Below are 25,626 nucleotides of genomic sequence, written 5' to 3'. Positions count from 1 at the left end.
TCACCAAAGTCCTTTCCCATAGTGAAGACTGAAGCGAAGTATTCATTAAGAACATCCGCTATTTCCTCCAGTTCCACTGTCACACTTGATTGGTCCTATTCTCTCACGTCTTATCCTCTTGTTCTTCACATACTTGTAGAAAGCCTTGGGGTTTTCCTTAATCCTGTCCACCAAGGCCTTCTCATGGCCCCTTCTGGCTCTCCTAATTTCATTCTTAAGCTCCTTTCTGCTAGCCTTATAATCTTCTAGATCTCTATCATTACCTAGCTTTTTGAACCTTTCATAAGCTCTTCTTTTCTTCTTGACTAGATTTACAATGGATCTTGTACCTTTCCATCCTTTCCATGTCTCATTGGAATGTACCTATTCAGAACCCCATGCAAATACCCACTGAACATTTGCCACATTTCTTCGGTACATTTCCCTGAGAACATCTATTTCCAATTTATGCTTGCAAGTTCCTACCTGATAGCCTCATAGTTCTCCTTACTCCAATTAAACGTTTCCCAAACTTGTCCATTCCTATCCCTCTCCAATGCTATGGTAAAGGAGATAGAATTGTGATCACTTTCTCCAAAATGCTCTCCCACTGAGAGACCTGACACCTGAGCAGGTTCATTTCCCAACAACCTTGAATCTTTAATCACTCTTTCCAAGAGGATCCCTAACTAGGAGATTGTTAATTTTACCTAAGCAACACACACAGTGCTGGAGGAACTCAGCAAGTCAGGCAGCGTCTATAGAGGGGAATAAACAGTCGATATTTCGGGCCGAGACCCTTCAGCTGGAATCTCTCATTAATGAGGCATTTTAGGCCCACAGAACAGCCGATCACTGGATTTTGTTTTGTTTCTCGTACCATTCCCTCTAACTCTCGAGACTATTGTGCATGAACCACATGGGATGAGATGGTGGGCAGGCACAGTAGCATAGTGGTTAGCACAACACTTTACAGTACAGGCAACCCAGGTTCAATTCCCACCACTGCCTGTAAGGAGCTTGTATGTTCTCCCTGTGGTCACAATGGATTTCCACCAGGTGCTCCAGTTTCCTCCTACATTCTAAAGACCTACCATTTGATATTATAAATTGTCTCGTGATTAGGTCCAGATTAGCCTCAAAGGGCTGGAAGTGCCTATTCCGCACTGTATGTCAATAAATAAATAAATACATAAAATCCCAGGAATCAGCTGGTCACCCCATCTGGCATCAATAATCATTCCACAGTCAAAGTCACTTCTCTCCTCCACTCTGATTTGGTTTGAATGCCTGAACTTTTTGACCATGTTTGCTTGCCTTTATGCATGGAGTTGCTGCCACAATTGTCTGATTAGATATTTGCATTAACGAGCAGGTGTACAGGTGTTACTTATGAAGAGGCCATCGAGTGTTACAGACTCCTGATGAAGGGTCTCGGCCGAAATACGTTGACCGTTTACTCCCCTCCATAGATGCTGCGGAGTTCCTCCAGCATTTTGTGTGTGTTGCTCTGGATTTCCAGCATCTTGAATGTATTTTACCTGTGTCATTGTACAAGACCAGATCTAAGGTGGTCCTGTGCACTGAGACACATTTCAATCCTAACTCACTGATTCTTCAAACATTTGAAAGGTCAGTATTCCTGCTGTTTTAATGTTGTGACTTGCGAAGAATCCACATAACAAGGAATTAAAGGATACGGGGGTGCTTGCATTTGTGAACTGCTAAATTTTTTTCCCTCTTGGCTTAACCCGTATTCAAATTAAATAGTAAATTGTACTATGAGCAGGTGTTGCCTTGGAAACTACATCTGAATTTGTGGCAGAATTTCGCTTCAGTTTTTATTGCAAGTGAAAGGGTACCAGGAGATCGGGTACTCCACTGTCCATCACTGCCAAAGACATCCTCTGCTTCCAGAGCTCAGGAGGGACTGGGTTTTAACACCAGCAACGAGTGACAGAAAGGCAGAGGACACAAAAGGACAAAAGAGACACACAGAGATAGCTAGTCAGAGATGTAAGTTGGGGAGAGAGAAGAGACAGACAGAGAGATAGAGAGAGGGAAAGAGAGACGGGATACAAAAAGAGGGAGGGAGAAAGAGAGATTAAGAGCAAGAGTGAGTGAGGGAGAGAGAGGGGGTGAGGAAGGGAGAGAAAGAGAAAGAAAGATATAGAGTGTGAGGGGAAGAAAGAGAAACAGAGAAAGAGAGAGAGAGAGAGAGTGAGGGAGGAGGAAGAGAGACAGACAGAGTGAGGAGGAGAGGGGGAGAGGGGGAGGAAGAAAAGAACATGCCCACAACTTACTAACCCTCACAACACGCTGGAGGAACTCAGCAGGTCGGGCAGCATCCGTGGAAACGAACAGTCAACGTTTCGGGCTGAGACCCTTCGTCAGGACTGAAGAGGGAGGGGGCAGGGGCCCTATAAAGAAGGTGGGGGGAGGGTGGGAAGGAGAAGGCTGGTAGGTGCCAGGTGAAACACCAGTAAGGGGAAAGATGAAGGGGTGGGGGAGGGGAAGCAGGGAGGGGATAGGCAGGAGAGGTGGAGAAGGAATGTGAGGGGAAAGCACTATAGGTAGTAGAAGAAGGTGGAACCATAAGGGAGGTGATAGGCAGTTGGAGGAGGAGGCAGAGTGAAACTGGGATGGGCGAAGGGAGTGGGAGGGAATTATTGGAGGAAGGAGAATTCAATGTCCATGCCAAGGGGCTGGAGACTACCCGGACTGGGAATGTGAAGCAGAGTTGAAGTGGATCGCAAACGGGAGATCCTGTCTGTTGTGGGGGACGGAGCGGAGGTGCTCGACGAAGTGGTCCCCCAATCTGTGTCGGGTCTCACCGATGTAGAGGAGGCCGCACTGGGAGCATCAGATGCAATAGATCACCCCAACAGACTCACAAGTAAAGTGTTGCCTCACCTGGAAGGACTGTTTGGGGCCCTGAATGGTGGTAAGAGAGGAGGTGTAGGGACAGGTGTAGCACTTATGCTTGCAGGGATAAGTACCAGGTGGGAGATCCATGGAGAGGGACGTGTGGACCAAGGAGTCGCAGAGGGAACAATCCCTGCGGAAAGCGGAGAGGGGTAGAGAGGGAAAGATGTGCTTAGTGGTGGGGTCCTGTTGAAGATAGCAGAAGTTGCAGAGGATAATGTGCTGGATCTGGAGGCTGGTGGGGTGGTGGGTGAGGACAAGGGGAACACGGTCCCTGTTGTGGTGACGGGAGGATGGGGTGAGGGCCGAAGTGTGGGAAATGGAGGAGATGCGGGTGAGGGCATCATTGATGATGGCAGGAGGGAAACCACGATCCTGAAAGAAAGAGGACATTTGAGATGTCCTGGAACAGAAAGCCTCATCCTAGGAGCAGATGCTGCAGAGATGGAGGAACTGGGAATAGGGAATAGAATTTTTGCATTTGGCAGGGTGTGAAGAGGTATAATCAAGGTAGTTATGGGAGTCAGTGGGTTTATAGAAGATGTCAGTGGACAGTCTGTCTCCAAAGATGGAGACCGAGAGATCGAGAAAGGGGAGAGAAGTGTCCGAGATGGACCAAGTGAATTTGCGGGCTAGGTGGAAGTTAGAGACAACATTGATGAAATTGATGAGCTCAGCATGGGTGCAGGAAGTAGCACCAATATAGTCGTCAATGTAGTGAAGGAAAAGTTGGGGAGCAGTACCCGTATAGAATTGGAGCATAGACTGTTCCACGTAACCCAAGAAGAGGCAGGCATAGCTGGGGCCCATGCGAGTGTCCATAGCTACACCCTTGGTCTGAAGAAAGTGGGAAGAGCCAAAAGAGAAGTTATTAAGTGTGAGTACCAGTTCCGCCAACCTAAGGAGTGTGGTGGTGTTGGGGAACTGGTGAGGTCTATTGTCCAGAAAGTAGCGGAGGGCTTTGAGGCCTCCTTGATGGAGAATGGAAGTGCATAAGGATTGGACATCCATGGTGAAAATGAAGTGGTCGGGACCAGGAACTGGAAGTTATTGAAGAGGTGGAGGGCATGGGATGTATCCTGGATGTAGGTAGGGAGGGACTGAACTATGGGTGACAAAATGGAGTCGAGGTAGGCAGATACAAGTTCGGTGGGACAGGAGCAGGCCGAAACTATAGGCCTACCAGGACAGTCAGGCTTATGGATCTTGGGAAGGAGGTAAAACCAAGCAGTGTGGGGTGTTGGAATTATGAGTTTTTTGGCTGAGGATGGAAGGTCTCCGGAGTTGATAAGGGCAGCGATGGTACGGGAGACAATGGTTTGATGTTTTTAGGTGGGGTCCTGTTCCAGGGGTAAGTAAGAGGAGGTGTCAGAGAGCTGCTGTTTGGCCTCACTGAGGTAGAGATCCGTCCGCCAGACCACTACGGCACCACCTTTGTCTGCGGGTTTGATGGTGAGGTTGGGGTTAGTGCAGAGAGTGGAGGGCAGAGCGTTCAGAGGTTGGAACAGGAGAGAGGAGTGGTGAAGTTGAGACGGTCGATGTCTCGGCGACAGTCGGAGATGAAAAGATCGAGTGCAGGTAGAAGGCCCAGGGGGAGGGGTGTCCAGGAGGAGGAGGAGGGTTGAAGACGGGAGAAGGGTCATCAATGGGTTAGGGTTACTAACCCTAACTTGTGCGTCTTTGGAATGTGGGAGGAAACCAGAGCACCCGTGGGAAACCCCTACGGCCCTAGGGAGAACATACAAACTACTCACAGTGGTGGGAATTGAACCCCGATTGCTGATTGTCGGCACTGTAATAGTTACGCAAACCACTCTGCTACCTTTAGTAGGTCTGCGGATGATACAAGGATTGGCGGCGTTGTAGATGGGGTAGCAGATTGCCAAAGGATACAGCAGGGCATAGATTAGTTGCACATATGGATGGAGAAATAGCAGATGGAGTTTAATCTGGCTAAATATGGCCCAATGTGAGGAGTCACACTTTGAGATATCACATGTGAAGGAGCAGTACACTGTTAATGGCAAAGCCCTTAAACTTGGGATCCAAGTACAAAGTGCCCTGACTTACTTTCAAGGGTTCTACAACTCATGCTCTCAGTTTTGTTTTGTATTTGCACAATATTTCTTCTTTTGCACATTTTAGCTGCTTGTCAGAATTTGTTTATGTATAATTTTTCATAAATTCTGCTGTACTTTATTTTCCTGTAAATGCCTGCAAGAAATTTATGGTGACATTTCCAGACTTTGATAAAACTGTACTTTGAGGTTTGAAATTCGAAGTATTGTCCTGGGGTGTCTGTTTGAAGGCTAAGCCCTCTTGGCACGAGATGCCTGATCTCCAGATGGGTCCTAAGTTGTGTGTGTACAACCGAGAGATAGTCTCCAATCCTCCACAGTTCTGCTCCTTAAATTCATCAAGGCTTTGAAAACTCTGCCAGAACGATGATTTAATACATATCAACGCACACAAAACGCTGGAGGAACTCAGCAGGTCAGGCTGCATGTATGGAAAGGAATAAACAGTCAATGTTTCACGTCAAGACCCTTCATCCTTTCCATAGGTGAACTGCCGAGTTATTCCAGCATTTTGTGTGTGTTGCCTTGGATTTCCAGCAATTCAGATTTTCTCGTGTTTGTGACTTAATACATGTGTTTGGTCAAAGGGTAGTCAGCCCTGCCCCAGTCCCACACACCCACCTGTAACGACCCAAGGTCACGTAAACTCACCCTGATGCTCTTGACCCTACAGGACGTTCCCACGAAGCTGGTGGCGAAGGCTGTGGCACTGCCGATGACAGTGAGGGGCCACTGGTTCCTGAGCCCCCGCACAGAGTACAGCGTTGCCGTCCAGGTTGCCATCAAGCAGAGCGACGGGGAGTACCTGGTGTCTGACTGGAGTGAGGTGGTGGAATTCTGCACAGGAGGTGAGCGGGGTGGGTCAGGGTATATCAACACGCACCAGAAAACACCCAATGCGATTGGGTTGAAATCCCAAAATCCCAGATACAGCCAGTGACAATTGATCAATCAGATCGCGGTTATGTAAACAAACTGATCTTCATTATGTCTGGCGACATTATCTCATGGTTCTTAGTCTTCAACCATGACACTTCCTAGTTAGGTTCAATGATAGTTACTGACTATAGCAGTGGTGACTCCTGGCCTGATCCTTGCTACAGTACTGATAGTTCACTAGCTCCTAGTTATTGATCTAGATTAATATGACTGAGGGCAGGAGGCAGGGTGGAGAGACGTCTCTACCAAAGGAGGTGTAAGGCACTCCTTCCCTCCGCTAGCCTGCAGGTCACCCTTGGGCAAGGTGTAGCATCTGCTTGGACACTCCCACCCCTGAATCAAGACCATGATCGCCCACATCATTCAACACGGCACATAATGAATGAATGAAAATACCAGGGGGGCATAATATTGGAGGAAAGTGTAGGGTGATGTCAGAGGTAGTTTTCTTCCACATAAATTGGTGGGTGCATGGAGTATCCTGTCAGGATGGTGGTAGAGGTAGATACATCATGGACATTGTAAGGGTTAACATTTGACAGCTCTGGGCCTGTACTTGATGGAGTTTGGAAGAATGAGGGAGGATATCATTGCACCCTATCAAATATTGAAAGATCTAGATAATGTAGATGTTGAGGGAATCCAGGAATCCAGGACCACAGGATACAGCCTCAGAATTGAGGGATGTCCATTTAGAACAGAAGTGAGCAAAATTTTCTTTTGCCAGAGGGAGGTGAATCTGTGGAATTCATTGCTACAGGTGGCTGTGGAGACCGAGTCACTGGATATATTTAAGCCAGAAGTTGACAGGTTCTTGATTAGTCAGGGTGTCAAAGGTTATGGGGAGAAAACGGGAGAATGGGGTTGAGCGGGATAATGAATCAGCCATGATGGAATGGTTGAGCAGACTCAATGGGCTGAATGGCCTAATTCTGCTCCTATGTTGTATAGTCTTATGGACATTTTAGAGACTCTTAGATAGGCACATGGATGATAGAAAAATGGAGCGCGATGTGGGAGGGAAGGCTTAGGTTGATCATAGAGTAGATTAAAAAGTCAGCACAACATTGTGGGCTGAAGGGCCTGTACTGTGCTGTAATCTTCTACAAGTTTTAAGTTGTAACCTTGAACTGTCTGCATACTTGCTAAATTTTGCAGTTTCTGCACCTACATGCCAGAAAACTGGAGGGCGATGTGGGAGGGAAGGGTTAGATTGATCTTGACATAGGTTAAAAGGTCAGCACAACATCATGGGCCGAAAGGCATGCACTGTGCTCTTCTGTCCTATGCTCTATATTCTTCCACTAGATTGCAGATAGATATTTGGATATCGGGATATGAAGGGATCTAGGTTAGTGCAGGTAAGTGGCCTTCAGGTAAAAGATCAACAGTGATCCCAATGATCCGGAGTGGCCTGTATGCCCCTGTTTCTTGTGTCCCTATGACTTTAGAACATTATTGCTGGCTAACCAGGTTTCAGTTACACCCAGTGACAGGACCTGACCAGAGCGATGTTACCTCGGTGACCATAACTGATAAAGTCTGAGATACCCTCCGTGACAGTAACCAACCAAATCCTTTATTATTAGAACCTATGACATTAGTTTATGATAAATGACTATATTTTAGTTACATTTAATAGCAGTAACTGTCATTGACGCAAACAACACATTTCACTCTGTGCTTTGATATACGTACATGGGACAAATAAAGATAATCGAAGCCTGAAGCCACACTCTCAACAATTTAGGATCTTCTCCTGTGCCAGCAGATTTCTGAGTGGACATCAAACCTATGAACACTGCCTTACTATTTTTTCACTCTTTTTGCTCTACTTATTTAATTTATTTTTTATATAGACTTCTTGTTGTAATTTATAGGTTTTTATTGTTAATATATATTGCAATTACTACTGCCACAAAGCAACAAATTTCATGACATATGCCTGTTGTGACTGTGATCAAAGTCACTGGAGAGACACTGAAGCTGGTGGATATACAAGACTTTATAAGACCATAAAATATAGCAGCAGAATTAGGCCATTTGGCCCATTAATTCTGCTCTGCCATTTCATTGTGGCTGATCCAGTTTCCCCCTCAGTCCCAATCTCCTGCCTTCTCCCTGTATCCAGTCATGCCCTGACCAATAAAGAACTTTATTCAGCAAAAACAAGCAGGAGACACCTTTGAAAACAGAGGCCCTCTGACCCAACATGACATCACATTTTTAAACGTTAAAGAACAAAGGTAACAGCAGGACGATGTCTATAATTACAATGCATTCATAATGCTTTCTTTGAGTTGCACCTATTTTCAAACATCTAGATCCTCACACCAAAGTGTTAACCACCTCTGCCTCTGAGCTGCATTCGTGCATATGCAGACATCGCAGGTCAATGGGGTGTTTCCTGGTTTGCAATCGAACCTGCAATCCCAGTCTGCAGCTCCACGGAGACCACTGTTTTGAGCTGCATTTTAAATTCAGTATACAATCCACATTCAGATCTGAAAACTGGCGGCTGTTGAAATTATTGTTTGCTACATCGCATAAATCCAGAATGCACCCCGACAATGTCAGTGATTGTAAACCTGATATTGATCCTGATTTAAATCTTTACCTTTGATCTCTGTTGCAAACAGTGACAGTAGCTTATTGTACCCTAATGAGACAATTCCTGATGACCCTAGTTACGCTGAGGTTAACTCAGTCTTAGTAGAGACTGTTGATATTCAAAAAGACTCTGGAATCTGCAGATATTAGAACCTAGCATCTGTGACAGCATTTGTCAAGTTCTATCTTCTCACCTTTAATTTGCGGAGTACTGCCACTAAACTGCATTGTTGACATAAGACCCCAGAAAGAGTATTTTAAAATCATTATAGATAGATAGATAGATACTTTATTCATCCCCATGGGGAAATTCAACTTTTTTTCCAATGTCCCATACACTTGTTGTAGCAAAACTAATTACATACAATACTTAACTCAGTAAAAAAATATGATATGCATCTAAATCACTATCTCAAAAAGCATTAATAATAGCTTTTAAAAAGTTCTTAAGTCCTGGTGGTTGAATTGTAAAGCCTAATGGCATTGGGGAGTATTGACCTCTTCATCCTGTCTGAGGAGCATTGCATCGATAGTAACCTGTCGCTGAAACTGCTTCTCTGTCTCTGGATGGTGCTATGTAGAGGATGTTCAGAGTTTTCCATAATTGACCGTAGCCTACTCAGCGCCCTTCGCTCAGCTACCGATGTTAAACTCTCCAGTACTTTGCCCACGACAGAGCCCGCCTTCCTTACCAGCTTATTAAGACGTGAGGCGTCCCTCTTCTTAATGCTTCCTCCCCAACACGCCACCACGAAGAAGAGGGCGCTCTCCACAACTGACCTATAGAACATCTTCAGCATCTCACTACAGACATTGAATGACGCCAACCTTCTAAGGAAGTACAGTCGACTCTGTGCCTTCCTGCACAAGGCATCTGTGTTGGCAGTCCAGTCTAGCTTCTCGTCTAACTGTACTCCCAGATACTTGTAGGTCTTAACCTGCTCCACACATTCTCCATTAATGATTACTGGCTCCATATGAGGCCTAGATCTCCTAAAGTCCACCACCATCTCCTTGGTCTTGGTGATATTGAGACGCAGGTAGTTTGAGTTGCACCATATCACAAAGTCCTGTATCAGTTTCCTATACTCCTCCTCCTGTCCATTCCTGACACACCCCACTATGGCCGTGTCATCAGCGAACTTCTGCACATGGCAGGACTCCGAGTTATATTGGAAGTCTGATGTGTACAGGGTGAACAGGACCGGAGAGAGCACGGTCCCCTGCGGCATTCCTGTGCTGCTGACCACCGTGTCAGACCTACAGTCTCCCAACCACTATAATCACTATTAGTGACTTTTGGAGCATAAATTCACACACACACACACACACACACACACACACACACACACACACACACACACACACACACACACACACACACACACACACACACACACACACACACACACACACACACACACACACACACACACACACACACACACACACACACACACACACACACACACTTACTTGACCAGGATGCTGCCTGGATTAGAGAGGGTGCAGAGGAGATTTACCAGGATGCTGCCTGGATTAGAGAGGGTGCAGAGGAGATTGACCAGGATGCTGCCTGGATTAGAGAGGGTGCAGAGGAGATTGACCAGGATGCTGCCTGGATTAGAGAGGGTGCAGAGGAGATTTACCAGGATGCTGCCTGGATTAGAGAGGGTGCAGAGGAGATTTACCAGGATGCTGCCTGGATTAGAGAGGGTGCAGAGGAGATTTACCAGGATGCTGCCTGGATTAGAGAGGGTGCAGAGGAGATTTACCAGGATGCTGCCTGGATTAGAGAGGGTGCGGAGGAGATTGACCAGGATGCTGCCTGGATTAGAGAGGGTGCAGAGGAGATTTACCAGGATGCTGCCTGGATTAGAGAGGATGCGGAGGAGATTTACCAGGATGCTGCCTGGATTAGAGAGGGTGCAGAGGAGATTTACCAGGATGCTGCCTGGATTAGAGAGGGTGCGGAGGAGATTTACCAGGATGCTGCCTGGATGAGAGAGGGTGCAGAGGAGATTTACCAGGATGCTGCCTGGATGAGAGAGGGTGCAGAGGAGATTTACCAGGATGCTGCCTGGATGAGAGAGGGTGCAGAGGAGATTTACCAGGATGCTGCCTGGATGAGAGAGGGTGCAGAGGAGATTTACCAGGATGCTGCCTGGATGAGAGAGGGTGCAGAGGAGATTTACCAGGATGCTGCCTGGATTAGAGAGGATGCAGAGGAGATTTACCAGGATGCTGCCTGGATTAGAGAGGGTGCAGAGGAGATTTACCAGGATGCTGCCTGGATGAGAGAGCATGTCTTATGATGAAAGGTTGAGTGAGAAAAGGTTTTTCTCTTTGGAGAGCAGGAAGATGAGATGTATGAGATGAAAAGAGGGACAGAGTGGACAGCCAGAGACTTGTTCCCAGGGTGGAAATGACTAAATAATGGGGGGGGGGGGGAATAATTTTAAGGTGATTGGAGGAAGATAAAAGAGGGATGTTGGAATAGTTTTTTTTATACGGAGCAGTGAGTATGTGGAACACGCTGCCGGGGTGGTGGTACAGACAAATACATTAGTGATAGTTAAGGAAATTTTAGATGGGCACATGGTTGATAGAAAAATGGAGGGCTATGTGGGAGGGAAGAGTTAGATGGATCTTGAAATAGGTTAAAAGCTCAGCATAACATCATAGGCTGAAGGGCGTGTACTGTTCGATGCTCTCTCCTCTGGGGTACTCCCAGTGAGTACACTTGTGCGAACATTCAGCATCCCAGCTCCTGAGAAAATCCCTCATCCCCAACATCATGATTTGAACAGAAGTGTAAGCCTCATGCAGGGGGTGAGTCCAGGTCTAACCAGCTCTGTAACACTAAGGTAACTGACAGGGACGGAGATTAACGACGAGATAGGAGGAGAGGGTAGAATGGAACATACGTAACACTCTGCATGTGTCCCATCCAGATTACTCCACTGCCCACTTGAAGCAGCTACTGGAGAAGGCGGAGGTAATCGCAGGGCGCATGCTGAGGTTCTCCGTCTTCTACCGGAACCATCACGAGGAATACTTCGATTACATAAGGTATTATATTCATTACCCACTCAAGTGCAAACCTCAACATGATGCCATGAACATTGATTTCTCTAACTTCCGGTACTTTCCCCCCATTCCCCTTTCTCTCTCCATTACTCATTCCGGCTCTCCTCTCACCACTTCTCTCCTGCCCATCACCTCCCCTTGGTGCCCCTCCTCCTTCCTTTTACCCCCAAGGTCCAATCACCTCCCCTATCAGATTCCTCCTACTTCACCTCCCAGCTTATTTCTTCATTCCCCACCACCCCCCTCACCTGGTCTTGCCTATCACCCGCCCACTTGTAATCCTTCCCCTACACCCACTTTATAATCCTGGCTTCTCCCCGTTCATTCCCAGTCCTGATGAAGGGTCTCAGTCTGAAATGTCGACTGTTTGTTCTCCTCCACAGATGCTGCCTGACCTGCTGAGTTCCTCCAGCATTTTATGGGTGTTCCACAAGATGTCCAGCATCTGCACAATGTCATGTCTCAGTTTTCCCTGGGAAAAAGACAGTGCCTTCAGCCTATTTATGCCCCTCATAATTTTATACACCTCCATAAGGTCACCCCTCAGTTGCCCACTCTCAGGGGAATAAAGTCCTAGCCTGCCCTCCCTCTCCCTATGACTCAGTCCCTCAGGTCTGGCATTGTTCTCAACTCTGCATTCTTTAAAGCTTAATAACATTTTCTGTCTTGTAGATTAACCAAAAGTCTACATAATACTCTAAAGCTTTCATGTCTGTGGGTGAGACGGATGGGATAGAGTGGAGAGAATTTTATATTCAACCCTTGCTGAACCTGGCATGGCAGCACTGGAAGGGATAGTGTGGAAGAAGGTTTATACCCAACCTATTCTCATCCTTTCCATGGTGTTTTTGATGGGACAGAGAAAATCCATAAATAACCCATATTGAACACTGGGGGAGAGGGTGCAGTGATATGGAGATATCGGGCTTTCTGTGTGACAACACTGAACCCTTCCGGATGGGTTGCATAGGGTTGGGAATGAGGGTGGGGGGGGGGGGGGTTATATCTAACCCATACTGAACCCTTCCAGATGGGTTGCATAGGGTCAGGAATGAGGGTGGGGGTGGGGGTTATATCTAACCCACACTGAACCCTTCCAGATGGGTTGCATAGGGTCAGGAATGAGGGTGGGGGTGGGGGTTATATCTAACCCATACTGAACCCTTCCGGATGGGTCATAGGGTCGGGAATGAGGGTGCGGGGTGGGGGTTATATCTAACCCATACTGAACCCTTCCGGATGGGTCATAGGGTCGGGAATGAGGGTGGGGGGGGTGGGGGTTCTATCTAATCCATACTGAACCCTTCCAGATGCGGTACATAGGGTCGGGAATGAGGGTGGGGGGGTGGGGGGTATATCTAACCCATACTGAACCCTTCCAGATGTGGTACATAGGGTCGGGAATGAGGGTGGGGGGTGGGGGTTATATCTAACCCAGACTGAACCCTTCCAGATGGGTCATAGGGTCGGGAATGAGGGTGGGGGGTGGGGTTATATCTAACCCACACTGAACCCTTCCAGATGCGGTGCATAGGGTCGGGAATGAGGGTGAGGGGGTGGGGGGGTATATCTAACCCATACTGAACCCTTCCAGATGCGGTGCATAGGGTCGGGAATGAGGGTGAGGGGGTGGGGGGTATATCTAACCCAGACTGAACCCTTCCAGATGCGGTGCATAGGGTCGGGAATGAGGGTGGGGGGTATATCTAACCCACACTGAACCCTTCCGGATGGGTCATAGGGTCGGGAATGAGGGTGGGGGTGGGGGGTATATCTAACCCATACTGAACCCTTCCGGATGGGTCATAGGGTCGGGAATGAGGGTGGGGGGGTGGGGGTTCTATCTAACCCAGACAGAACCCTTCCGGATGGGTCATAGGGTCGGGAATGAGGGTGGGGGGGTGGGGGTTATATCTAACCCAGACAGAACCCTTCCGGATGGGTCATAGGGTCGGGAATGAGGGTGAGGGGTTGGGGGGTATATCTAACCCAGACTGAACCCTTCCGGATGGGTCATAGGGTCGGGAATGAGGGTGGGGGGTGGGGGTTATATCTAACCCAGACTGAACCCTTCCGGATGGGTCATAGGGTCGGGAATGAGGGTGAGGGGGTGGGGGGTATATCTAACCCACACTGAACCCTACCAGGGGAGTTCTGATATGACTGTATGGTGACGTGACTGGCCGATATTGAGCAATCCCGGAGGGGGGTGTTTGATGGGACTGTGTAATGCGGTGGTTGGGGGGTGGGGAGAGGACACACGGTAGCTACTGCGTTGAGGGGCATTCGGGGTCTGTTGCCGACTCACTCTGAGCCGTTGCCTGTTGCAGGACACACCACGGCGGCCTGATGCAGCCCTACCTGAAAGACAGCAGCGGCAGCCACGGCTCGCCGGTCAACGGCACGCTGAACGGCATCTTCTTCAGCTGCAACACCGAGTTCAACACGGGGGAGCCGCCGATGGACTCCCCCTACGGCCGCCTGCGCTTCCAGGTGGACGCGGAGCACCTCTTCAACCCCAACACCAACCTGTACTTCGCCGACTTCTACTGCATGTACACCGCCTACCACTACGTCGTGCTGGTGCTGGCCCCCAAGGGCTCCCCCGGAGACCTCTTCTGCCGAGAGAGGCTGCCGCTGCTGGACAGCGCCCACAACCGCTTCCTGACCTGTGCCGAGGGGCCAGACGGCCAGCTGGTCTACCACCACGCTCAGGACCTCATCTTGGAACTGATCTACACCCAGCCGGTGAGCCTGGCCCAGGGCACTCTTGGCGAGATCGGAGGCCACCAGCTCATGAGCCTCTCCACCGCCGACGCCAAGAAGGACCCAAGCTGCAAGACCTGCAACATCAGTGTGGGGCGTTAGGAGGGAGGTCGGGCAGGTGGAGGTGAGGTTGGGAGGGGGTAGCGAGGGGTGAGGTAGGGTCTGGATACGGGGGGGTGGGTTGGAATTGGGGCAAAGCCAATGTTCAGATACACTGTGAGCACACAGCCTTCAAGACACCGTAGGGATTGGGCAAAGAGGTTTGGCCGGTAACGTTGAACCAGATGTGGAAACAACGGGTGGACAACTACGCAAAGCGCCAACAGTAATGGAGGAGCTGAAGGAGTTTCTGTCTACAAGAGGTGCTAACATGACACAATCAATGGACCTGGACGCACTGTGATCCGGGATCTGACTCCGCTCTACATATCTCCGACCGTCCTTAAAACAATTGTCCGAGCAAGGTGATTCCCACGCGGAGGAAGCTGGTTCGGCCCCCCAGCTGCTGAATGGTTGTCTCTCTTTACTTCAATGTATCCTTCCTCCCTGCTCTTTACGTCATGGCAAACCCCAGCGGAAGAACTCGCAGTCGCGGATACATCGAACCTTATGAGCAGAAAAGAAATTCCAGCAAAAAAAAATCTTTATCTATCCCATTTCCCACACTTTCCCAACGGAAGCACAATATATCTGACTGTTTCTTAAATCAATTGCTATCCGCCGCTCTGCAAATCGACAGCAGACTAACGAGAGCCAGAGGTCTGCGGGACCTGGATGGGTGGGTGAGTTTTATTGGCCCCTGTTTGCAGAAAATCGGTCTTACCTGCTCCACTCCTCGAATATTCTGTGACCACCACAAATCGACAGCAGTCTAGTAGGAACCAACAGTCTGTGGGACCAGGACTGGCTGGTGACTTTCTTAGCCGCCAATTGGGAAAATTCAGTTTTACCTGGACTGCTCCACCTTTCCAATACTCTGTGATTGGGCCTCAGTGAGGACAAAGAGCACAACTGGTTTGACCAGAATTAACACAGCACCACGAATGTGAGGCCCTTTAAAAAGTACTTCCTTGTCTATCCATCTTGCTGTTGAATGAGGTCCAGCCTGGACCATGCCTGACACCAGCAGGTACTGATGAAGAACCCGTGTGACTTCTATCCACCCTCCTGCAGAGCAGGGGTCCGAGGACCCCTGGGTTAATGGTAAGGCTCCGTGGCGTGAAAAAGGGTTGGGAGCCCCAGCCCTAGAGACTGCTAATCTTGACCAGGTGCATTCTCCACCGATCTTCCACCCCTCCCCTTAATCAAGGAGCTCTTTCATTCCCCCCCCCCCCCCATGTTTGATGCCCAATATGAACACCACTTCAAACAAATTGTGGAAATCATCATGATTGTGAACTAAGTTAATGTAGGATTCCTGGGAAATCAGGAAAATTGGCAATTGGGTTCTCTTCTCAGCTGTGTTCAGATGCCATTAAGCTGGAAAGAGTGCAGATGAGATTTACGGGGATATTGCCGGGATTCGAAGGAATAAGTTATGGAGAGAGATTAAGCAGCTTGGGACTTTTTCATTGGAGCACCGGAGGATGGGGAGTGATCTAACAGAGGTGTACAATTAGGAGGAACATAGAAAGGGGGAGTGCACCCTATCTGTTTCCCAGGGTTGGGGGAGCCAAGAACCAAAGGGCACAGGTGTAAGGTGAGAGGGGAGGGTTTAATAGGAACATGAGGGGCAACTTTCTTAGCTAGAGAGTGCTTAGTATGTAGAAAGACCTCCCAGAGGAAGTGGTTGAGGCAGGTACATTGAAAAGACACTTGGACAGGTACATAGGAAGCAAAGGTCTAGTGAGATATGAGCCAAACACAGGTAGCTTAGACTGGAATCTAGTTTAATATGATTGGGAATCACGTTTCCATGTTGTATGACTCTAGTCGATAATAGTGAGGTCACTTGAGAATGATGTTCTCCTAAGGGGTTGTCTATTGGTGGGTCCTCAGGTGCCTGTAGAGGCCGAGCCATTCCACATATTCTGGTAGTGTGGGTAAAAGTAAGTGGTGACTGTGGTCAGCGGGTGGATCTTTTGGTTCTTCTATCTCTCCTCTCACAGCTGCCTGGAAAAATGATGCTGTAGGAGTACGCTGCGCCCATAAGCCAGAGGTCGATGGGTCGAAACCATCCTCTGTGGGTAACAGCAAGTTTCCACAAGTGTATGACTCCATTGACACTCTGACACGAGGAGTCTCCACATTCCTTGCAATGGTCACACTTACACACTATGAGTGAATGTATATGTACATATTCACACGATGTTCCCCTGTGAGGCCCCACATTCCTTGCAATGTTCAAGTTACCCACTGACAGAGCTCTCTCAGGACCTTGCTCTCAGCGGCCTGGGGCCGGAGTGCACAGTTTCCCATCACAGAGGACGTAGTGTGAGCCCATCCATTTCCAAACTCCCTGTCAGTGCATGCATGAGTACGTGCAGCCAGGCGTGAACTGGATAGGAATTGAATTGTGAATTAGTCATCATCATTCATAATAATTGGAAGTAGGAAGTGGAGGGAAGACACACTCAGTGGCCATTTTATTAGGTACCTCCTGTTTCCTGTGCTCACACTCAGACATTGCCACCCTGTGTCAGGATTCTGAGCTATAATGATGGCTGCAGTTCAGAAGAAGCTCACCCCCAGCTATGTAATTCTAACTGCTATTCTTTCTACCCCTCCCTCCCTCATTCCCTGGCTGAAGTCACTTAGATCACATTTCTTCCCCATTCTGATGTTTGGCGTGAATAACAACTGAACCTCTTGACCATGTCTGCATGCTTTTATGCATTGAGTTGCTGCCACATGATTGGCTGATTAGATATTTGCGTAAGAACATGAGAAATAGAAGCAGGAGTCGGCCATCTGGCCCGTCGAGCCTGCTCCGCCATTCAATAAGATCATGGCTGATCTGACCGTGGACCCATCCCCACTGACTTTCCTTTCCCCCATACCCTTAAATCCCCTATTATGCAAAAATCTATGAATGAGCAGGCATACAGATGTACCTAACAAAGTGACCATTGAGTGTAAAACTCCTCTCTTGAATACATTCAGTTATGGAGCCGCCTCACCTCTCTTGGGCAGTGAATTCGAATGATTCACTATCCCCTGGTGAAACTAGTTCTTTACATTTCATTCCAAAATGGTCTGGCCCTTGCCCTGAAACTGTGACACTTGGCTGCAAGTGCTTCAGCAAGGGAAAGATCTAGATGAAGATTCAAATTAATTCATGAATCACACACACATGGAAGCATACAGCAAAATGTATCATTTGTGTTAACAACCTGAACAATCTAAGGACTTGTTAGGTTGCCACAGTCCAGTGCCAACACAGCATGCCCACCACGATCATCAGAACAACACAAGTCTCCAAACAACAAGAGGAAAACAAGCCCGTTCCTCCCCACCTACCTCACCTATTGAAAGCCCCACCTAATGCACATTAATCTACAAGAACTCTGTGCATCTCAAAGGGACACTTCTGTACTCTGTGGAACAAAGTGCAGTCCACCTAATCTGTCTTCAATGACAAACTGCCATCCCAGAGACAAATTGACCAACTCTCTCCTTAACTAGGGAAACCATCTCTTTAACAGTTGTGTTTATTTATTAGAGATACTGTGCAGAACAGGCTATTCTGGCCCAATGAGTCACAGGGAGAACATACAAACCCCTTACAGACAGCAGCAGGAATTGAACTCTGAATTCCAGAACACCCTGAGCTGTAATAACATAGTTCTAACCACTTACCTGCCGTACAGTTGTCCAGATGACATCTCAGCACAGTGCTCGATAATCGGAGAGGTAATCTCTACCCCAATCCTTTTACAAGAGGGACTAACATACAAGTTCGCTGTGCATGATAATCTTCAGTGTTCTGTGCACAGAACTCTCAAGTTCACCTTTCATTCTCTCACTATTTACAGCCTGTCTATATTTCACGAACAAGCTGATGACTTTCCAGTCATATTCTCTCCGTCATGTGCTGGCTGTTCACTTACTGTTTCTCTGTCTCCTGAGGCTTCTCCTTACACCCCACACACTGCTGCATAGCTTTGTGTAATTGGCAGACTTGGATATATTATTCTTGCCTTGGGTGGTGGGGTGGAGATCTCTCTCCAAAGGAAGCTTAAGGTGCTCCTTCCCTCCGCTAGCCTGCAGGTCACCCTTGGGCAAGGTGTAGCACCTGCTTAGCTCCCTCCCCACTATCAGGGTCAGGTGAAGCCATAGGGAGCAGGTGGTGGATGGTCGTATGAGCAGCTGGTGCAAATCACATCCACTATGGGACCACTGATCTCTGAAGGGTATTGATAACAGCTGGGATCACCTGTCTTGTAAAGACACTGCCCAGAAGAAGACATTGGCAAACCACTCCTGTAGAAAAGTTTGCCTAGGACAACCTTAGTCATGGAAAGATCATAATCGGTCCATGTCATACAACATGGCACATAATGATGATGTCATATGACACGGTGCATAACGAATGAACAATACTTGGCTCTTTCATCCAAACCACAGATATAGAGTATGAACAGCTATTTCCAGTGCCCATCCCTACAGCAATCCTCTGAACATAGCACCCAAATAAAATGCCTCATTTATTCCTGAGTCATAGGGCACTACAGCACAGTGCAGGCATTCAGCCTATCTAGTCCATGCCAAACTACTATTCTACCTAGTCCAAAGAACTTGCACCTGGACCATAGCGCTCCATGCCCCTCCCACCCATGTACCTATCCACACTTCTCCTAAATGTTGCAACTGAACTTGCGTCCACCACTTCTGCTCTCAGCTCGTTCCACACTCACCACCCTCTGAGGTTTGTAAAATAGTCTATATTATCCAGCATCTCATCAAGGACCATCATAGTTTGATTAATCCTCTACTGTAGACCAATAGAGTATGGAAACAGCTCATTCAGCCAAGATGCCCTCCTAAACCAGTTCCATTTGCCCATGTTTGACCCATGTCACTTTAAACCAGGGGATCCCAACCTTTCTTATGCCATTGATCTCTACCATTTACCATGAACACCAGGTTAGGAACCCTTTCCTATCCACTTGATTATCCAAATGCTCATTTATCAAATGCTCATCCCTATCAACTTTCTCTACAACCGACGCGTGACTCACTCGCCTATAGTTACCAGAATTTTCCCTGTTCCCTCCATAAATAGTAGGAATACTTAGCCTCTCACCAGTCCTCTGGACCTCGTCTGTACCCAGAGAGGACACAAAGATACTGGTCAAGGCCCCAGCAGTCTCGTCTCTTGCCTCCTTCAATAACCTGGGGTAAATCCCATCAGGACCTGGGGACTTATCCACCTTAACACTCATTAAGAGGCCCAACACTTCCTCCTCCTTGACCTCTAAACGTCCTAACGTATTTATACAAAAAGCACTGATCTGCTTGTCCTCCGTGTCATTTTCCTTGGTAAATACTGAAGCAAAGTACTCATTTAGTACTCACATTCTCCCCATCAAATAATGCCCCCTTTATCCATGAGTGGTCCTACCCTCTCCCTTGTTATCCTCTTGACCTTGAACCTGTCTCAACAAATCTTTTCTGGCAGCTCGGATCATGTACCCACCATGGTTGTCCTCAAATTGCTTTTCAGTTTTGTCCCACTCATCTTCAACCTATGGGCTCTAGCTTTTGTTCCCCTTTCCTTGGAAAAAAAAGGCATTCACCCTATCTAACCCCCTCGTGATCTTATATGCCTCCATAAGGTCACCTTTCAGTCTTCTTCTGACCAACTTCTCAGGTCCTTGAGCCCTGGCAACGTTCTCACGAATCCTCTTTCCATCTTCATGACATTGCTCCTATAATGGGGTGACTATAGGTGTACATGATATTCTGAACGTGGCCTCACCAGTGTCTTGTATAAGTGCAGCATAATGTCTCAACTCCTCAAGTGAGCATTTTGACAGCATGTTACAAACCTCCTTCACCACCCTGTCTGTCTGAGACACCATCATTTCTGCCTACAGGTCACTCCATCTCTTTCTTCATGTGTACAGACGTTGCTTTCATCTGTTATTTCTCCTCCTTCCCCTTCTCTCATTTTCCATTCCCCATTCTTGCTGCTCTCTCTCCCCACCTGCCTCTGATATCTCTCCTTCTTCCCTTTCTCCCATGGTCCACACTCCTCTCCTATCAGAGTCCTTCTTTTTCAGCACTTTACCTTTTCCACCTATCATCTTCCAGCTTCTTACTTCAGCTCCCCGCCCTCCACCCACCAGGCTTCACCTATCACCATATCGCTTGAACTCTTTCCCCTCACTACTCCTTTTTATTCCAGCTTCTTCCCCCTTCTTTTCCAATCCTGAAGAAGGGTCTAGACCTGAAATGACAGCTGTTTATTCCCCTCCATAGATACTGCCTGACCTGCTGAGTTCCTCCAGCATTTTGTGTATTTTACTCTGGATTTCCAGCATCTGCAGAATCCCTTGTGTTTACGTGCGTACAGACGTTGCTCCCGTCAGTTATCACCTCCTCGCAATCCCTGTCCCTCTCTCAGTGCAGAATAACTCAAAATACCGACTGTCCATTTCCCTCTGCGGATGCTGCCTGACCGGCTGAGTCCCTCCAGTGTACTGTTTGTTGCTCCCTCTCTTACTCCGCTGATTTCAAGAGACTATCTGTGATTTTTATCCTTGCTTTAGGGGGTTTCTTACTCAGATTGTCCGTCCACAGCAGCTGAATGTTTCAATTCTCCTGGTTTCTCTTTGCTAAATTCAAGTGTCGACACTTTTCCAAGTCTGCCCTCACTCCTCAGAGGTGAAGGGGTGTTGTGTCTGAATTGTGAAGGGTTCAGTGTGGATTACTTCCAAGTTAGAGTTTCGCAACGTTTCCAGCATCTGTAGGATCTCTTGTGTTTACCACCAGAGGTTGCTGACAGAGCTGGGTCCTATCAGTGGCCGGAACTCAAGCACAAGTGTCAAACATCAGTGAACAGATTTTTACCTGTGAATCCCTCACACTAAAACCTTAATGTAGCCGCTGTATTCTGGCTTTGAGTGTCTGGAACGTTCACAATGTGCGACGGCAAACGATGGGGTGGGGAGTGTGAGATGGTTCTTTTAGCGCCAATGTCGCTGTGCCATGTTGAGGCAGACAGCTGTCACAAATTTGCAAAATGTTTCGCTTTACGCGCTCAGTCTAATACTGCAGACTCAGCATTTCTGCCCATGCATGAAAAAAAGATATTCAAAGCCGTGTTCGGGTGAATTTGTCTGCAGTTGCAATCGGTGTCCGTGTTTCTCTGCGAGCTAATGTTACAGAGTGGAGCAACGCTTTTGCTGCACGTATGAGAAAACAATAAAACGCTTCAGCAATAGCTTGCCGTCTGTGAGTTTGGTCAGATTATTCACTGGGTCTGTGTGTGACTTGCCCAGGAACTCTGGAGAAACTTCCCCACCACTGTCGTCCTCAGAGAAAGAGAAAGAGAGAGAGAGGAGGACTCTATAACAAAAGGAGGGAGCCGAGGAATGTGAAAGTGAAACCAGAGGAAATGAGAGAGAAAGAGAGAGAGAGAGCGAGAGAGAGCGAGAGCGAGAAAGAGAGAGAGAGAGAGAGAGAGAGAGAGAGAGAGAGAGAGAGAGAGAGAGAGAGAGAGAGAGAGAGAGACTGGCAGAGGGGAGGGACAGCGATGGCCAGAAAGGCAGATTTGGAGAAGGGGAGATTGAGAGATTGGCCTAGAGAGGGGAGGGTGGTGATGGAGAGAGTGTGGAACGAGCTGCCAGCGCAAGTGGTGCATGAAAGCTCAATTTCAACGTTTAAGAGAAGTTTGGATAGGTACAGGGATGGTAGGGATACAGAGGCCTGTGGTCCCAGTGCAGGTCATTGGGAGTAGGCAGTTTCAATAGTTGGGCATGGACTAGATGGACCGAAGGACCTGTACTTTTCTATGACTCTATAGCAGAATTTTTTTTAGTCAACAGCCAACAATGATTGCTGGAGAGAGGTGATGGAAGAACAGAAGGGGAGAATGATGGCAGGAGAGAGAAATTGGACAAGGAGAGAGTCCTGCATCAAATGGCAGGGAAAGAGAGTCTAGAGCAGACATTCCTAATCTTTTTAATGCCATGAAGCCCTACTATTAACTGAGGGGACCTGTGGACCCCATGGCCCCACTTGTTGGGGTGTCTAATGATTCCTCAAACTTCAGCTGAACTTAATCTTAACCAAACAGCTCAGTTTCCAACTCTCCAAACAGAATGTTTCTCTGACACACCTCAGTAACTTTCCACCAGGCTGCTCAAATCCAAAAGTCTTCCCAGTTTGAGCAGGTCCACAGCTTCTGATTCTGTTGGTAGCTAATAATTCAGAAAGCACAATTTTAAACCCCCAAGGGCAGATTTAAATTCCTTTCTTTATGGTTTAAATGCAGGGAACGGGCACAAGGTTCTTCACTATTTGCAAGGAAATACAATCCGTTCAGTGGGGGAGTTTAATCCACTCAAATACTGACAGTTCCTGCTGGACCCCAGCTATTAGCTTCTGTAAAAATCAGGATGTTTCAGGGGCTCCCAACCTGGGGTCTGCAGACCCCTCGCTTGATGGTAAGGGTTCATGGCATAATGGCATAAAACAAGGTCGGGAACCCCTAGAAAACATGCACACACACATAGACACACACACAGGCACACACAAACACACACCAGCATGCACACATAAACACATTCTCACACATACACACATGCACACATACATTCTCAGACATATACAGACATGCGTACACACACACACGATTAATTCTTGGTCATGTTAGCTGCACTAGAGATTAAAAGAAAGATTAGCTTTATTTGTCACATGCACTGTACATTGAAACATCAAAACATACAGTGAAATGTGTCAATGACCAACACAGTCCAAGGACCAACATAGCACGTCCGCAACTTACTAACCCCGTGTGTCTTTAGAATGTGGGAGGATACTGGAGGAATCCTCCATGTTCACAGGAAGAACGCACTTATTTCTCACAAACAACAGTAGGAACTGATCCCCGATCACTGGCGTTACGATAACTGTTGTGATACTATGCTATCCCAGGAGAGCCAGGGCTCTGAGAATATCCCACAGGATTCCATCAGTGCCCACTAACGGTGTGTAACACACATCAAACGCTTCAGGAACTCAGAAGGTCGGGCAGCATCTACAGAAGGATATAAACACTCAACGTTTTAGACCGACACCCCTCACTGGGACCCATGAAGATGAAGGGCCTTGGCCCAAAACGTCTGCGGATTCATTTCTGTAGATGCTGCCCGACCTGCTGTGTTCCCCCAGCATTTTGTGTGTGTTGCTCTGGATTTCCAGCATCTGCAGAATCTTTTGTGCCACTGGGAGTGAGAAGTGGTTTTGGACTGAAGGATCCAGACTGGTACCGACACCGTTCAGCAACGCCTGCTCCGATCGTACGCAAGGCCTGTGTGTCATGGGCATTCTTCATTCAGAGAGGTGAGCACAAGGAAGCAGGCCTGCAGTTTGAACACGGCGCACCATTACCACGGCAACAGCTGCGATGTTGCTCTGTGCTGAGATCCGGTGTGGCAGGTGAGTGGGACTATTGATCAGTGTCACAATTCCCAGTTAATAAATCCTGAGTCTAAGAGGCAGATGGTACTCTGCCATCAACAGGGCAATCAGAGAAATTGCACAGAGTGGCGGACAGGGTGATGGAGGGATGTTCAGCCCAAGGCCTACAACCCAACCACTCACGTCCACGCAGGAAGTTCCCCCTAATTCCAGTCCCTCACACTCCCTCCACATAAAGATGAAGGAAAAGCTTTGATGTGGATCAGAAGTGTCATCTGGTATTGAAAGCTGTGATCCCTGCACGAGGGCTGACCTCTTTGCTCGGTACGCCGTGTGGTGGATGGTGGTGTGCTGGCTAAGGCACCACACTAACAGGGTGCAGAGGAGGTTTACCAGGACGCTGCCTGGATTAGAGAACATGTCGTATGTTCTCTTTGGACAGAAGGAGGATGAGAGATGACTTGATAGGGGTGTACAAGATGATAAGAGTCATAGATCCAGTGGACAGTCAGAGACTTTTTCCCAGGGTGGAAGGTCAATCTAATCCTTCCCTCCCAGAAACTCTCCATTTTTCTTTCATCCATGTGCCCATCTAAAATTTTTGTCTCTAATACATCTGCCTCTACCACCATCCCTGGTAAGTACATACCACTCTCTGTGTAAAATCAAATCTACCTCTGACATCCCCCCTATACTTACCTTAAAATTATGTGCTCTTGTTTTAGCTATTTCTGCCCTGCGCTTGCTGTTCTCCCTATCTGTGCCTCTTATTGTCTTATACACTGCTGTGGCAGCCAAATCTAACCAAACCAAGCTGCCACTGCTGGAGACCCCCGTAGATTTATTACACTTGCATGATGTGCCCTCAGCTCCACTGATGATTGTTCCAAAAGTTGAAGATATGTATTTTACCCTTTATTAGCAATTAGCAAACACATAAACTGGAAGCAATGAAACTTAAGTGCACCCAAATGTAAGTTAAAAGTAATTGAGCGTGATTGAGCAGTCAGCAAAAGATAGGACAAGCGTCAGTTCCCATTCTGCACAGAACAAGGCATCATTTCACTGCCTTTACCACACCCCACTCGTCTTATTAATTACCATAATAAACATAATAAATGCAAAACACAGATGTATGGCTCCTACAATTGCTATCAAGTCACCTCTTATCTTCTTCACTCTGAAGAGCGCAGTTCACTGGGCTGCTTCGAGATCGGCTTCTCACGAGGAATTGGTGATGAGCAACCTGTTCTGCCCTAACTGCACCTGCCAATGAACAAAGGCCTTCACGTCCAACAGCAATGGTTGGACCTTAGGCGGTAAGGTCCATAGCAACACTCACAAAATGCTGGAGGAGCTCAGCAGAGCAGGCTGCACCCACGGAGGGGAATAAACAATCGATGCAGAGACCCTTCATCAGGACTGGAAGGGAAGGGGGGAGAAGCCAGAGTAAGAAGGTGGGGGGGGGGGGGGGAAGGAGTACAAGCTGGCAGGTGACAGGTGAGACCAGGTGAGGGGGAAGCTGGGTGGGTGGGGAAGGAGGGATGAAGCAGCTGGGAGGGGATAAGTGGAAGAGGTAAAGGAGTGGAGAAGAAGCAATCTAATTGAAGAGGACAGTGGACCATGGGAGAAAGGGAAGGACGAGGGGCAC

At 47.8% G+C, this 25,626-nt stretch overlaps 1 protein-coding gene across 2 annotated transcripts in view; it reads left to right on the top strand.

The window, feature by feature from the left end:
- Positions 1-14,541, top strand: part of LOC140735910 (phytanoyl-CoA hydroxylase-interacting protein-like) — an 89,779-nt gene extending 75,238 nt beyond the window's left edge. The window contains exons 3-5 of one of the 2 annotated variants that reach the window (XM_073061520.1): positions 5,656-5,830; positions 11,486-11,603; positions 13,952-14,541. In XM_073061520.1, the coding sequence (XP_072917621.1) occupies positions 5,656-5,830; positions 11,486-11,603; positions 13,952-14,489 (831 nt within the window). In that variant the 3' untranslated portion in view covers positions 14,490-14,541. The remainder of the gene's footprint in view (positions 1-5,655; positions 5,831-11,485; positions 11,604-13,951) is intronic. The other variant, XM_073061512.1, reaches the window with a different exon arrangement.
- The last annotated feature ends 11,085 nt before the right edge of the window (positions 14,542-25,626 follow it).

This window comes from Hemitrygon akajei, chromosome 1, assembly GCF_048418815.1.
Source record: "Hemitrygon akajei chromosome 1, sHemAka1.3, whole genome shotgun sequence".
Lineage (NCBI taxonomy): Eukaryota > Metazoa > Chordata > Chondrichthyes > Myliobatiformes > Dasyatidae > Hemitrygon > Hemitrygon akajei.
Note: the sequence above shows the minus strand (reverse complement) of the source record. Positions and strands in the feature narration are given on the sequence as shown.